Below are 15,081 nucleotides of genomic sequence, written 5' to 3'. Positions count from 1 at the left end.
TATAACCTTCTTTTATTTGTTTTTTGGTTTAGAGATAACTTGCTTGTATAATGATTTCTTTTCCTCTCAATCTTAATGCTGTAACATTCATAGTGGTTGTTAATACCAAGATATGAGACAATAGCAAATAGAAATTTAGTGTTATCATAGCTAGAGATAGAAAATGCGTAATAGCTAACCACATCTGATGTTAAAAGCCAGCAAAAACACTTCAAAATAAAAATATTAAAATTATCCTAAGTTAATATGCTAAGAATGAAGGGTATTGCATTTATGTCCCACTATTCCCTTGGCTTTGAAATACATACCAAGGAACTTGTGAACCATGTTGGAGATATGTGCTTGCATACTATGTTAATGAGCAGTGCAGAAAACTTCATGATGTGTAACAGCTTATGACACAGAAGATAATTGTGAGCTACCTGTCTCTTTCCTTCCTAGATGGTACTGAACCCTCCCATATGCACTATGAAAATGATGAGAACTACTTCCGGGGCTATGAATGGTGGCTGATGAAAGAAGCTAAAAAGAGAAACCCCAAAATTAAACTGATTGGTAAGTTATTTTGAGCTTTTAGATTTAAATGGCTTTTTATTCCCCTGACTAAATTACCTATCTGTCCCTTAGTTAACATTTTAATTGGGAGATGTTTTGATTTTGCAGTAGACAAAGTAGAATCTCTAATATTTGTTAAGCTTGTCTTGATGCTTACTGTGTTTTACCCTGTTACAATAGTACAACATCCTGACAAGAAGCATAACAAATATCTAATAATTTGTTTGTATTAAGTAACTAAAGCTTTTAGTGTATCACAGCAATGAACATGATTGATTTATCGTGAGAGATGAATTTCCAAATAATTGAGTAAAAAAATTTGGGAGGGATAAAGTAAAGTTACTGCAAGTATAAATGTGTAAATCTTACACACACTGCATTTGATTAAATGTTCTTATTACAAATCAATCAAACTCTTCCTCTTTACTGTAGTGATTCTGGTCTTCTGATTTGTCCTGCATCTGTAGTTAAGTTGTAAGAGGAGTTTCCTTTCTTCCTGTTTTGATTGTGAGTTGTGTGTGTGCTGTGACAATGCAAATGTGGAACCTCAGGTTGTTTTTTTGTATTTTGGAAATACAAAATGTATTTCACACGAGACAAGGTAAGAAATCTGTTGGTTAAAAGATGTCTAATTTCCCCAATGTCCAGTGGGCTTTACCATATCCAGCCATGAAGCAAAGCTTGGTGCAGGATTTGCCAGTCAGGTTCTGTTAAGCCTACCATTTATGACTAATTGTGATTATTAATAATATCCCTCTTCCCTTACATCAACTTCTCAACAAAGGAAGGATGATTTACTTTTGAATTAGCCTATGGTATCATATACAAGTTGGCTGGACACATAGCAGCATCTGGTTAGATTAATTTGTTTTTCTTATTTACTGCAAGATCCAGTGAACAGCTGAGACTTGGAAATGCTTTTTCATGATCCTAATCTTCCTTCCTCTGTATGATCAGATCATCATGTCTTCTGAAATTCAACTTTAGGAGATAAACAATTTTTCATGTTCTGGATTGACCCTTTGTCTTTAGCTTTGTAAATTTATATCCTAAAATCTTTGGATTTTTAAACCTCTTAGAGCTAGTACCATAAAATTGACAGATTATATGTAGTCAGTTGTTCTCTAATAACAAATGTTTCCTAGCTCAGAAAACAAAAGTAGCTATTAATTGCCTGATCATAATTTGTATTAGACCATACTCTGCAGTTAGATGAGTTACATTTCATTGTCTTCACTGGAACCAAGCAAGTTTCAAGTGCATATCTGTTCCTTCATTTTAGGTAGAGAAAATTACAGCTTGCTCTTGAAGCTTTTTGAATAATGTAGACCAACCACTTACCTTATTCATTTGGTTTTCTTCTCTCTTTCCAGGATTACCTTGGGCATTTCCAGGATGGATAGGGAAGGGTGAAAATTGGCCCTATGACTATCCAGATATCACTGCTTACTATATTGTTTCTTGGATATTAGGAGCAAAACAGTATCATGATCTGGACATTGATTATATTGGGGTCAGTAAAGCAAAATCTCCTGTATATTTTATGTACATTTTATCTATCTTCACTCCTAAAATCTTGGTCTTGCCTTTCTTTATTGATGACTGGAGGAAGAGGAGGAGGATGGCAGGATTTTTTTTGTAATCGCAGTTTTGGCTTGTACTGTTTCTAGGGGAGAGGCAGTAGTTGTGTTAGTTTACAGTCTTCCTGAAATTATGGCTGTTAAAGCAGAACAAGTGTCAAATGGTTCCTACCTTCCCAGTTTCAAAACAGTTACCAAAGAATTTGAGAGTTCTTTTACCTTTTCTACCTTGTTTGTTCTGCTTGTGTTTCAGCACTTATCAGATGACAAAAAACATCAATTAACACAGTTTGAAAGTCAGCTAACATGACTTAGCATAAAACATGGTTGTTGTTTTGCAGAGGAGCAATCTTTTACAACTTCTTCCATTATTACCTGCATTATTTATAGTAGATAAAAGTGCGTGTTTTACAGTACAACTACTGTGTTGTCCTATAGTGCAATATATGGAAGTAGTGAATGAATGAGAAAAAATGTCATAAATTGGAGATGAGATAGAGAAGCAGACAATCTGAAAAAACCCTTCAAGTTCATTATTTGAGCAAGAAAGTGTGTCTAGGTGTCTAGGATTCCTCTAAAATCAATCCTGTACTTACTGGACACTTATTTTTGACTCTTAAATGTCTTGATATGAGAAGTTTAGCTGCAGAAAAGCTGAAAATCACTTTAGCAGTCCAGAACAAAGCTTCAAAAACTGTGGTTCCTATCCCTCAGAAGTCTGACCTTTCTGCTGCAATGTGGGAAGGTGTTTCTCACTAGTAATTCCTCAGGAATGCATCCCTCTTGAGGTTGGTAGCTTATTTCAGTTAGATCAGTCTTGCACTGTGGGTAACATAGTGATACTTCAGCAATTCAGCTGTGGGGACAGGGAGAGCAATTGCTGTTACATTTTTCTCTGCCCTGTGTTCTTCTAGTAGAATGTAAGTTCTGCACTTCATGTATTTGAGTAATGTTGACTTCGGTGTTGTTACTTCACAGTGATTAGCGTTCTAAATTTTCTCCTTGTAAGAAAAGGGAATTTTGGCTTATCCAGATATTGTCTCATTTCTTTGTGGATCTGAAAATAAATCTGAAATACAGGGAATCAGTGAGAGGTCTGTGAAGGCTCAGAAGCTATCAAAACAATTTCAATGCTATTATGGTTGTACATGGTTAGCCTTTACCACTCTTTCTGCTGTAAGTATATGTTCTGTATCACTATTTGCTTTATGATGAGATGAGCCTTTCCTTAAGTAATGTTTTGATTGGCTGATTTCTGAAGTTTCATGTTAGCATTTATAGAAAGATATAGAAATATCAAAATCGATATTACTTACCCTATCTATAGGAAAGTGCTTGTACCTCACTGGGTAATCTAAACCTTTACTGGTGCATGTGAGTCACAGTGTTCATGCTGTGGTTGGAAAAGAAAGCAACAAGATTTCTGCCTATGTGTTTTTGGTAGAAAGAAAGACCAGTGTTCCTGCTTTTGAATTTTGAGCTGTGTTTTGTTTAAACTCTCTTTCCATAAGAGATGAAAATTTCATAATTAGTTAATTTTGTGTCTGTTTACTTAAAATATGCTGCATCTCTTTTGTGTTCAAGCTTGGATGTAGTCCTGTGTAAATTAGAAAGAACAGTTATCTTTATCGATTTGTTCAGTGTGTGAGTTACTCTCGCACTCATATGCCCATGTATTGCAACAGGGGCCCATTCATTAGGCCACGCCTTGAAGCCGCAATGAATTTCTCAATGATTTCTAACAAACCATAGGGCCATTGGTAATGTAACACTGCTGCCATTGTAGAGCTCAAGCAGCTCTAGCATTCTTGTCAGTGAGAAGGAAATCAGGGGACCATAGAGAAAGATTAACAAGCACCTACTATGAACTTTCATAAAGAGTTTTCCCCAGAAAAGCCGATAACAAAACCAACCAGCACTTCCCTCTAGCACACGGAAACCGTGGAGTTGATTAATGGATTCTATAATCTTACAGATATATATATATATAAATGAAATCTTTAATTCTCCACTGACATATCCTGATTTTTCTAAATGGATTTTACTTTCTCTCTATAGATATGGAATGAAAGGGCATTTAATAGCAAATACATTAAGGTATGTATTATTTTCTTATTTCTGTGGAGTGCTTGTCCTACTGTGTGCAAACAATTAGCTTTTCTGAATTTGCGTAGGAAAGGGACCTTAATTCTGCAACTATATCACTTACTGAACTCTGTTTCTTGTGGTTGCATGCATGGAAAGATAACATGTTCCGATATTTAGATTGTTTATTTTGTGTATCTGAAACTGTTATTTTGGACTATTATTTTGGGCACGTCAGTGTATGCTAAATGCTAGGACTTCTAAATGTTAGTGGAAGCTTTAATGAAAGCTAGTTGATTCTACTATCATACAAACTCAAGTCATCTTTATACTGGCTTGGATATATCTAGAAGCTAGAAGATCTAGAATTGCTTGAAATTCTGTTGCTAAGTTCTGTGATTACAGTGCCCTTAAATACTGCTATTAAACCACAGTAAAGGCTCTGTGTTTTTAACTTTTTTGTTTGAAAAAGCTGTAAGAACACAGTATTTCACATAATCAACCTTGAGAGAGCTCTAATATTTTTCACTACTGAATGTTCCTTCAGCCCCCCAGCCCTGCTTTGAAAACTCCCTTCTGTTTGTTACATTGTCTTGCAGTGAAATCTTAAGCACAAGCTCCTGCTTTCTTCCTTACCTTGTTGTTGCTTTGAGGCTAAGACACAATGGCATTACCTCTTCTTAAAAGCAAACAAGACTCAGAGAATCATAGAATGGCTTGAGTTGTAAGGGACCTTAAAGATCATCCAGTTCCCGTCCTCCTGCCATGGTCAGACACCTTCCACTAGACCACGTTGCTCAAAACCTCATCCAGCCTGGTCTTAAACACTTCCAGGGATGGAGCATTCCCATCCATTCCCCCTTGTCCTATCATTACATGCTTTTGTAAAAAGTTCCTCTCCATCTCTTCTTGTAGTCTCCATTCAGGTACTGGAAGGCAGCAATTAAGTCACCCCAAAACCATCTCTTCTTCAGGCTGAACAATCCCAAATCTGTGTCATGTCACCATGAGGCTTTCTCTTCTGCTTGTCTTGGCTTCCTCATGTGGAGAGAAAGAATATGAACAAACTGTTGAGTCTAGGGGCAACATTCTACTTTATAGCTTTTTGAATACTGTTGAATTGGGACTGAGCATTTGGCTTCTAGAGCTGAATATTTAGTTTAAAATTTGACCTTAAAATCACCCAAATATTTAATGAAAAGTTTTGGCCTTCCTTCTACTGTATGTTAGCTGATAAGAGGTTTTTCATTAAACACCTATTTTACCATTTATTCTCTTACAGTGTCACTTGGCACCACTTCTCTCATCAGCACAATAGTTCTGTTTGCACTCTGCCATTTCACAAGAGGTCAATACACTGAAATGTACTGCTACACACCAAACATTTTTTGTGATTCCTGTTAAGTAAATCACAGATAAGCTCTTAGTTATCTGGCTAAATTTTTAGTTGTGTGATGTTATTCTAGATACTTCATCCACTAAGGTGCTAGTTATGTTTGTTAATAAGTAAAAAAAAAAAAAAAAAAAAAAAAAAAAAAGGAGGTTCTAATGCTTCTAAATTCTTCAAGAAGACCCTGTTCTTTTAGCTATATGAATACTGGGTATGAGAGAGCTTCTGCGTGTGTTATTGTGGAGTGCATTTTGGGTGCATGCAGTTCTGTGCCCTTGGTACTTCCCTTTCAGCATGGAAATTGTGCAGCCATTCAGTTTTTTCTTCTGAGCTGTCTCTGTGGTTAGGCAATTTTTCTGAGTATCTAGGTAGCTACAATGCTTTAAATTACAAGGACCTTCTAGTATTATGAATTTTTCTTTTGGTAGACTTTGTGTTTCAAAGGTTTCAAACAGCTGAACAGAACTTCATTGCCACTTTTCTTTGTAAGTTTTATGTCTTAATTAGTTTTAGATCTAGGCTTTGATTGTCATCAACACTTAGACTTTGATTTCTGTCCCTATTTGATTACATGAAAAATGGAAATGCTCCCTATTTATCTTCACATTGCCAGAGGGCTATTACAAGAAAATATTTAAGGGTTCATGCCTACTGATCTTTGAATCAAATTGAAAAATCTTATATGCATGCATACACACGGTTCATCATTCTTTAAAATTGAAAAAAGCATTTTAGACTGTGGATTGGTTTTTTTTCCAGATGCAGCTCTATGTGCAAGCTGCTGAAAATATGTTTTTTAATTTTTCTCTTTTTTTAAAAATTTCTGGTTTGAGTTTTTAGATAGAACCAGCCCTCTATAAGCATTGTTCATTCTTAACTATTAAGGCTGAGTATGTTTTGTGTGGATATATTTTATCTAAGAAGTTCCATGGACAAATGTGAGCTGTTTATCATCTTTAACAGTGAAATAGTAAAGAGAAACTGGAAAGACAGGAATCCTTTTCTACTGGCATGTTTGAATTCAAAGTTGGTGGCCCTCAGTTTTGTTGTAAATATGCAATTCTACGTTTATTCATTGCTTTCCTTGAAAGTCAGTGAAACATGAGAACCAAGTAGTGGGTAAACTTAAATATTAAACACTTAAAACATCAGGGATTTTTTTTTTTTGTTCAGTGAAATAGGCAGTGAAAAAAATGTTTTGGCGCTCTTCATTTGAACAGGACTGGTGTTTGGCAGAGATTTCTGTTCTTGTAGAAAGCTGCAGGGATAGGTCTTTTCTATTTTAAAACTTCAATCCCTGTTTTTTCAATATACTTTTTTTGGGATCAGGTTAACTTTTGCTTCTGATCACTTAGGGAGGTATGTCCACTTCCATAATTCAGCCAGCTCTCATTTTTAGATTAGCTTAACATGACTGACTTTATGAAAAATCCATTACTTTTGTGTAATGAATTACATACGTGCCAGGGAGTCAGTATGCTGAGACTGTCCAAGTGGAGTATATGTGTGCACATGTGGTGTCAAAAGTTATCCAGGTGCTGAGAAGCTCATTTTTGTGTAATGACTATCTCAGTGTCAATGAGAACACTCCAGTTTAAAAAATACTTTCCATTTACTTTGTCTTAGTTGCCACCATAGCTCTTGTTTGAGAAGTGAGAACTTTTCTTATCCATCCTGGTCTGTAAACAGAGGCTTTCACTGACTCCTTCCAAAGTTCTTGTTTTCAGTCTGGAATTTCATGTTGCCTCATTGATGAAGGCTGTATTTTAAGTGGTGTTATCTGTTACTAAGGTGCTTCGACATTATTTGGACAGACTGGGTCTCTGGAACGTTGGCATCATCGCTGCGGATGGAAATTGGGACATCTCAAAAGAGATGATAGCTGATCCCTATCTTAATGATGCTATTGAGGTAGTCGGGTAAGTGTGGGAGAAGGGAGGCATTTTAAACATTGCTGTTGCTTCCTATTGATAAGTCTCCATCTCCAGTTTCAAGAGTCATATATTCTTATTTCATACTTCCTAGCTGTTTCCGTTTTTTCCATCATTTTGTCCAGTGGTAATGGATTTTTCTTGTCTTTCTCTCTTCTTTCAGTTTAGTACATGTGTAAGCTGACCTTGTCACTCTTCCATCATTTCTTTAAAGGGTCCATTTAGGAGCTGTGTTTTAGGCTTCTTAGCAATAGCAAATGACAGGAAACTTCTAACTAATCTGCATGTGCATGTTCCAAGTCAGAAAAGCCTTAGGATTGAATTCTTGGTCTGCAACTGGTTTTCATTTCGGTTGAACTTGAACTTTCAGAGTGGAACTTATCACCGTGGGCTTTTCTGTGGCTGCAGCTGAGATTTTTCTGGTCAGAGCTAGAAGAGCTAGAGCTAGAAGTTTCTTTTTCTTGCTTGTATCTGATAACAGATAATTTTAGAAATGCATGCACTGACAGTAATATAGAAGTAACATCAAGCACCCAAAGTTTGTAAACTAATACAGCCTATCTCAATTTTGGCAGCTGGGAATGCCTTCTGTAGGTGTTTCAGCAAATGTCAACTCAACTGTTTGCCTTCACTCTTGTTCCATAATACACTTTATTACTTGATTTTGGCAATTTATTCTGCTGGTCTTGTTCTCTTTCTAATCTCTGGTTTCTCAAAATTATACATAGTTTTTAAAAAATTACATGTTCCCAGTGGAAATGTTGTGTACAGATACAAATTGTTCACTTGTGTTACATTTGTTAACTTATTTATCTCTATTGTTAACCTTACTGTGATAAGAACATTCTTGTGGTCACTCGCGTACTGTTTATCCTATGTATGTAAGGAAGCATGATATGCTCATCATAGTTTATATGAATGCGTGGTTCAAAGGTTATAGCAGGTCAGTTCAGCAGGGATTTTATAAAGAAACTGCTTTTGTATTTATTGAGCTTGTAAACACCAATCACCTGAAAGTGGCTGCCTGAGAAATGCCAATTATAGTGTCAGTACTGAGTAACTCATTTGGTTTAAAATAGACTTAAAAAAAACTTTCTTAGGTTAGGCAAGACTTGCAGCTGAGCAGGTGCATTAGGAAATGTTTTAGCAATGATTTCCAAGACAGTACAGCTTAAAGAATGACTGTGTACAGCTCTTGTTTCTTTAGGAACTTGGCAGAATCAAGGATAGAAGTACTTGTTTATGATTGTGTCTTTAGAACCACAGACATGTTTTAGTTGTTGTTTAAAATGTAAGCTCTGTTTGTCAGAGGTTTTTCTTCAATGTCATACAGATTTTTCCTCAACTCCCCCTCCACCACTGATCACAAAAAATGAACAGTTAGGTTTTTCCTGTGCTGTGGTTTTGTTATCTATCAAGAAATTAGGGATTTCTTGATAGATACGAGAACACCATGTTTCTCAATCAATGCTGAATTTAAGGTACTACCTACCCCAGAGAGTTCTGCTGACCTATTGAAAGATAATAGTATTTAGATGTCTGTCCTTCTAATGCTCAGGTTCAGAAAGTTCATAAACATCTTGTAGTTTAGCCATCAGCCCTGTAACATCTAAGTGGCTAATCTGCAAATAGAGTATACTGCATGAAATGTGATATGCTTTGTCTTAATCTGTACTTTCATGTCTGTAAGAACAAAATGTTTTTAATTTTTCCTTTTCTTATGTATTTTGGAATTCAGTATGGTAGAAGAAGGTATCCTTTGAAGTCATTTTGTATTTGACAATCTTGTATGTATTGTTTGGTGTAACAGTTGTCCAAGTTGCAAAAACCTGAACTGAAGCATAGTAGTTTTTTCAGCTAGTGCTGAAGAAGATGCTGCCTTTCCAAATATAAAGTTTTGACAATTTGAAAAACAATTTTTTTATTTGTCCCTTCTCTCTGTTCTTTGCTCTCCTTTTTTTTTCCAAGCTGTTGAGGTACACATTGGATAAGCATGGTCTGGAGCAGGTGAGGATCATAGCCAGCGATAGACTGTGGGAGCCCATTTCCTTTGTCATGATGATTGACTCTGAGCTCCACGGAGTGGTCGATGTGATTGGGTAGGGGGTTCTCTCTGTTCTTCTTCTTGGTGGTTTGTTTATAGTTTGTCTTCATCTTATTTATAACTAACACAGCCAAAGCTTTACCTCTCTGTACTCTTACCTGAAAGGAAAGGATTGATACTATAAAACTTTCTTACTAACCCACATCAAATCACACAGCTCTTGTCCCAGTAACAGCCTCAACCTTTCATTGAATCAGGAGTCTTCTATCATGTTGAAGATTCGTGTTGGGAGTGGTTGCCCTTTTGAGGGATTGAAGGTTTTTTGGACAGCACTGTTTATTCTGAGAGTTTTGGTTCCTCTAACTGGTATGCAGAAAGTGCTTTAGCTTTACAACTTAGTACACAGCCTTGTAATTTCCACTGGTTTGTTACTGAAATGTTTGTTATGCAGAAATGAATTTGGGCTGTGATTCTTTGAGTTACAATGGTTTGATTCTTAGTTCCCATTTTGTTTTGATGACAAATTTGTATTTGGAAAAGATGCAACCAGCTGACTTGTTTTACTAGTTCTGGGTTTTGTCATAGTAATATTTTACTAGTAGACTAAATTTGAGATTGACTACTGACTTGTTGGCTGAATGGAAGTGTGTATACAAAACATTCATTAACTTTTCTTTTTACAGTTGCACTAAACTTTAATGACTAGGTGCCATAAACTTGCCTGACCCAACCACATGCTTAAAATGTGTCAGTTCCTTGCGTCAATTTGAATCTTTTCCATTCATCTTTATATATCTGAACCATAGGAGGAGTAGAAATGAATGCTTTTTCTGCAAATACAGATAGGCAGTCAGTGTAATCTACCCTTACAATCAGTCTCTCCCCTCATTCTGAACATGAACAGTATCCTGGCAGTTTTTCATAGGTGGAGTCTTGGATCATGTCTGGATGAAACTCAATGGTTTTTACACTGTCTAAGTAAGCTGTATTTGCTTAACTAATAAGTCTAAGTTTTACATCCCTACTCTAATTCAATCTTAACAGGGAAATTATTACACTCTCTTGTGTATTTCAGCTTTTATTGGGATATTGGCACTTAAACACATTTTCAGGAGCGTAGAAAGACAAATTGTTCCTTCTTTGCTTTGTTTTTGAAAGCTGTGCCATTTATGCCATTACAAAAACCTTTTGCTTGGTACTAAGGCAATACCTAGGTTTCCAAGCCAAAGGGGAAATACACAGTAAACCGTACAGGAGAGCAAAATGTTGCTAAAATCGCTAATATCTGTTACATTTCCATTAGTGAAGCTATGTATGAAGGACTGCAACACTGGGAAATGGCTCATTGTCCACTAGAGGGAAAATATTGGAAAAAGACCCAACAGTCAGCCTAGAAAAACTGGCGTTTCTTGTATTCCTGCCACAAATGTATCAATTTATCAAGTTGCAGGCTAATAGTAAAGGAAATAGTTTCATTTTAGTGTACGCATTAAGTGTGTTCAATGAATGTGCTAAGTGAGGAGAATCACAATCCTGTTTTCTGCAAGTGGTTTGAAAGGTTTTATTTCAGTCAGCAAACCTTGCACTCCATTTGGTGGGTCAGTGTCTTGATTTAGTATAATCAAAGTCTCCATTGGGTGAAAGGATCTGTCCTCATATTAAGGAAGATCTTGAAAAGAAAATTAGCTCTCATTATATGTTTTGAGTATTATCAGTTTATACCTTTGTAATTTCTCTAGTCCAACTAGCATGTTTTTTTGAAACCTGAGTTTATTAATAAAGATGTACAAAATCAGTCAAGTTCATGTTTTGTTCTAAGACATTAATGCAGGTAAATTCTTAGCATAATGTCTAGTGCTGTACCTTACTGTTGGTTTTACATTATTTATGGTTTTGTTTAAGATAGTATGAATTAGCATGTATTTTCTCTATTCAGCGCATTATGGTAATGACCATCATCTAGCTCAATTTCAGGACAGAGCTAAGCTTATCTATGTGCTATCATGTAGCAGAAGAAATAATCTACTGATGTAAATACAATAAGCTCTAGAATGTTACAGCTCCCCCTTGTTCAATTTTCTTGTTTTCCACTTGTGGTATTCCAAAGAAATTTTATTTTTCATTTTCAGTTTGAAGGAAGTGAATCATTACTGCTATATGTACTTCCAAAATTTGACTTTCTCTTTGTACTAAATGCTCTTCCTTTTCAAAATATTGTGTAGGGCTCACTATCCCGGGACAAAAACAGTGCAAAATGCTATATTAACTGGGAAGAAACTGTGGTCGTCAGAAGATTACAGTACTTTCAATGATGATGTTGGTGCAGGATGCTGGGCTCGGATCCTGAACCAAAACTACGTGAACGGAAACATGACCTCGTAAGTGTTGGGCACTGTTGCACGCTTTCACAACTTGAAGTGTAAGAATTATTTAAAGTACTGTATAACACATCCATCTGCTCTGGTGAGAAAACAGCCAAACTGAAAGTCACCCCAATGTGGTCTAAATTGAAATATAGTAAGATAGGAAGTCTGCTGTTCTGACCTCTTTCTGAGGTAGAAGTTCCACAAGTTTCAATGTACTCTTGTACCCAGTACTCAGTGATTTATGCAGTTAATTTCAGATGCCTTTGAGACTGATGATAATTATTAAAAAGAGAATGTTCTTAAGAAGAGCTAACAGTTGAAAACATTGGAGGAAAATAACAATAAAACTAATTTATCATATTTTTCTTAAGGTCTTTATCAGATTGTATGTCTTCAGTTAAACAGAGAATTACAGATGTAGTTATCTAGTTTTTCCATACAACTTCTTCCTCAGAATCAATTCTTTAACATGCTGTAGTATTTTGATAAATTTACTGTTTTCTGCACATTTTCTTTCCAAACTGAAATCTGTAAAAAAATGTTCTCTCTACTGGGAAATTACATAATTTAGTCTTAGAAAAGAATAGAAAGTACAGTTTGTTTCTGGTGCAACAACTGGTAATCTGAAAGAAAAGGTTTGATTAAAGAAAAGGTAGGCATCAAGATGTAAGCAAAATTGTTCAAATCTTTCAGATTCTTTATAACTTCTTTCTGGAAAAATAAAGAGAAATCTTCTAGTCTGTTGCTTCAAGTGGAGTGCTGGAGTGATATTTTAAAGGGAAATTTTTTTAGTCACCTGGTTTCTACAGATATTTTATCTTCTCTGCAAGCTGAACTTTTCAAAGAGATGAATATTTCTTGCTTGAATTCCTGATCATTCTGCTTCCTTCTTAATCCCCATATACTTTAATATCTTTATTTGGGATCCTTCTTTTCCCATTGCTTTTCTATTTTTCCAAGTCCTTTCAAATTATATATGCCCCGTTTCTTTCACAGCCTGACAGCTAGGCACATTTAGAAATTATTGTAGAATATTTCCAAGTCCAGGTGTCCAACAGTGAAGTTGTCTTGGCTTCTATACTGAAAACAAAATCTTTCTGACGAAAGGCAGCTTATCTTTCTGCTAAGTTTGTTTCCTTTGAAGTTGAATTTCCTACTTTTCTTTCTAAGTTTGAAATCAACAGAACAAGTTTGATGTGAGCAAGCTGAGTTTACAATTCAAGAGTTGTTTATTTTATGATCATGTTTTTGTAGAATTCCAGGATCTCTTCTGTGCGTATGTATAGTGTGATAAGCCCGTGGCAGTGACTTTAGAATGAGGTCTTTGTACTCACCTGTGCACAATAGCAAAACAGATTGACAGCTTTTGCCTTCTGCTTAACTGCTCTGTTAAGCTATATTTCCGTATTTAAAGCCCAGAGGTCTTAAGTTTAAAGTCTCTGCAGAGTATTTCCAGTGAAGCTCAAATCAAAGTGTGTGAAGTGATTATCCTTGTCAGGACAGAACAACTCCTTGAGGATGGCTGGTTAAAGTTGTTTTCTGTTTGTTACTTACATGGATAAAGATAAGATCTTTTTTTAGTGATGGTACTTAACTGCTTCCCTAAAAAACTCCACCAAAACAACTACCACCATGCACAGAAATAACCAAGCAATCACAGAGACCTGAACTGAACAACATCCAGCAAAAAGCTGCGGACTTCACTAACAAACTTTTTTCCCATCAGAACAGGAAAAACCCCAAACAAATGGAGTCTTTACCCTCAATACATGTTTCTTTTAATGTACAACTTTTTGTGGTGTTATAGTCAGAGAATTTATCACCAGTTTTGGAGTAAATTCTCAACACTGGAAGCTGAATTTGCTTTATTTGCTTCTTCTATGGGGTTTCTTTTTCCTTTTAGCTAGACAGATATTCCTTCCACCCCCCAAATTGTTTCCATTGTATGCTGGAGAAAAAGGAGGAATGGATTCTTGTACTAAGTTAATTCAATACTGTCCATATGAATGAAGAAAACACCTATTTTTCTTCTAGAACAATCGCATGGAACCTGGTGGCCAGTTATTATGAGGAGTTGCCCTTTGGTCGATGTGGATTAATGACAGCACAGGAGCCATGGAGTGGCCACTATAAAGTTGAATCTCCTATCTGGATTACAGGTGAAAATTTTGCACTTAATAAGTTGGTGATCTGACACCAAACATCGCTGTACTTTCCAAGGCCTTTATTTATTTAGCGGTTTTATGTGCATTATTTTTTGTACCAAATTGAGGTAGATTTCTGGAAAGTTTTGTGAATACATTAAAAAAGAAGAAAATAATCAAATTTCAATAAGAGGCAGAAAAATATATAATAAGGGAAATATTTATACTTGATGTTTAGCTGTATCAAAAATGGAAAAGCTACTGCCTTTGTAGTTGTTACTATTAAAATATTTAAATCTGAAGTGCCCATAAAGGTTAATGTGCTTTCCTGTTTCCTTTCCCTTTTTTATTTTTAATCTTTGAGTGTCAATCAATTCCATTTGGTACTTCTCAATTTGCGAAAATGGAACAAAGAACCTCTGTATTCTTTTCCTGCTTGACATTCTTGGCTTGGGTAAATCACCATTTCCTTGAGCTTGGGGAAAGGGAAGCATGTTCACATGGTGTCCGTGGCCACACGGATTCACTGGCTACTCTGTAGTCCTGTAATATTTTACTGCCTTTGCCACAGTTCTGTAGAGCAACTCTGCAGTGCCATGAAGGAGGAACCAGACAAATTCTTTAATTTTTGTTCTTCTAGTTACCTATAAATGTAAAAGCATTAAAGGAAAAATGGCTGGTTTTCCCATGTGCAGAACAGCTGAGCAGTTGTTCCTGTGTCCATATTGCTCAGGATTTTCACGATCTGGGTCATATTCTTGGATAGTTTCACTTACTTTCTGAAAACCCTGCTTATTTAGTTATTTCTCATGGAGTTGCCCATCTGTGCTTTCGCTGCCCTAAATGTTTCCTTTATTTAAAGAGAAAAAAAAAAAGGGAAAATCTAAACTGTGATGAATATTCAAATTGAATGGACATGATTACCTTATATAGTTTGTACTTAATGACTAAATAATTATAATTACTATCATCTTAACTGTTTTGTC

The 15,081-nt window shown here is 35.8% G+C and overlaps 1 protein-coding gene across 2 annotated transcripts in view; it reads left to right on the top strand.

Annotated features, from left to right (window-relative positions):
* Nucleotides 1-15,081, top strand: part of GALC (galactosylceramidase) — a 31,750-nt gene that overhangs the window by 4,659 nt on the left and 12,010 nt on the right. The window contains exons 4-9 of one of the 2 annotated variants that reach the window (XM_058829192.1): nt 442-555; nt 1,929-2,068; nt 4,194-4,232; nt 9,510-9,640; nt 11,808-11,963; nt 13,986-14,110. In XM_058829192.1, the coding sequence (XP_058685175.1) occupies nt 442-555; nt 1,929-2,068; nt 4,194-4,232; nt 9,510-9,640; nt 11,808-11,963; nt 13,986-14,110 (705 nt within the window). Of the gene's footprint in view, nt 1-441; nt 556-1,928; nt 2,069-4,193; nt 4,233-7,401; nt 7,530-9,509; nt 9,641-11,807; nt 11,964-13,985; nt 14,111-15,081 lie in introns of both variants that reach the window. The other variant, XM_058829193.1, reaches the window with a different exon arrangement.

The sequence above is a fragment of the Poecile atricapillus genome, chromosome 1 (genome assembly GCF_030490865.1).
Source record: "Poecile atricapillus isolate bPoeAtr1 chromosome 1, bPoeAtr1.hap1, whole genome shotgun sequence".
Taxonomy (NCBI): Eukaryota; Metazoa; Chordata; class Aves; order Passeriformes; family Paridae; genus Poecile; species Poecile atricapillus.
This window is presented reverse-complemented; position numbering and strand designations above follow the sequence as displayed.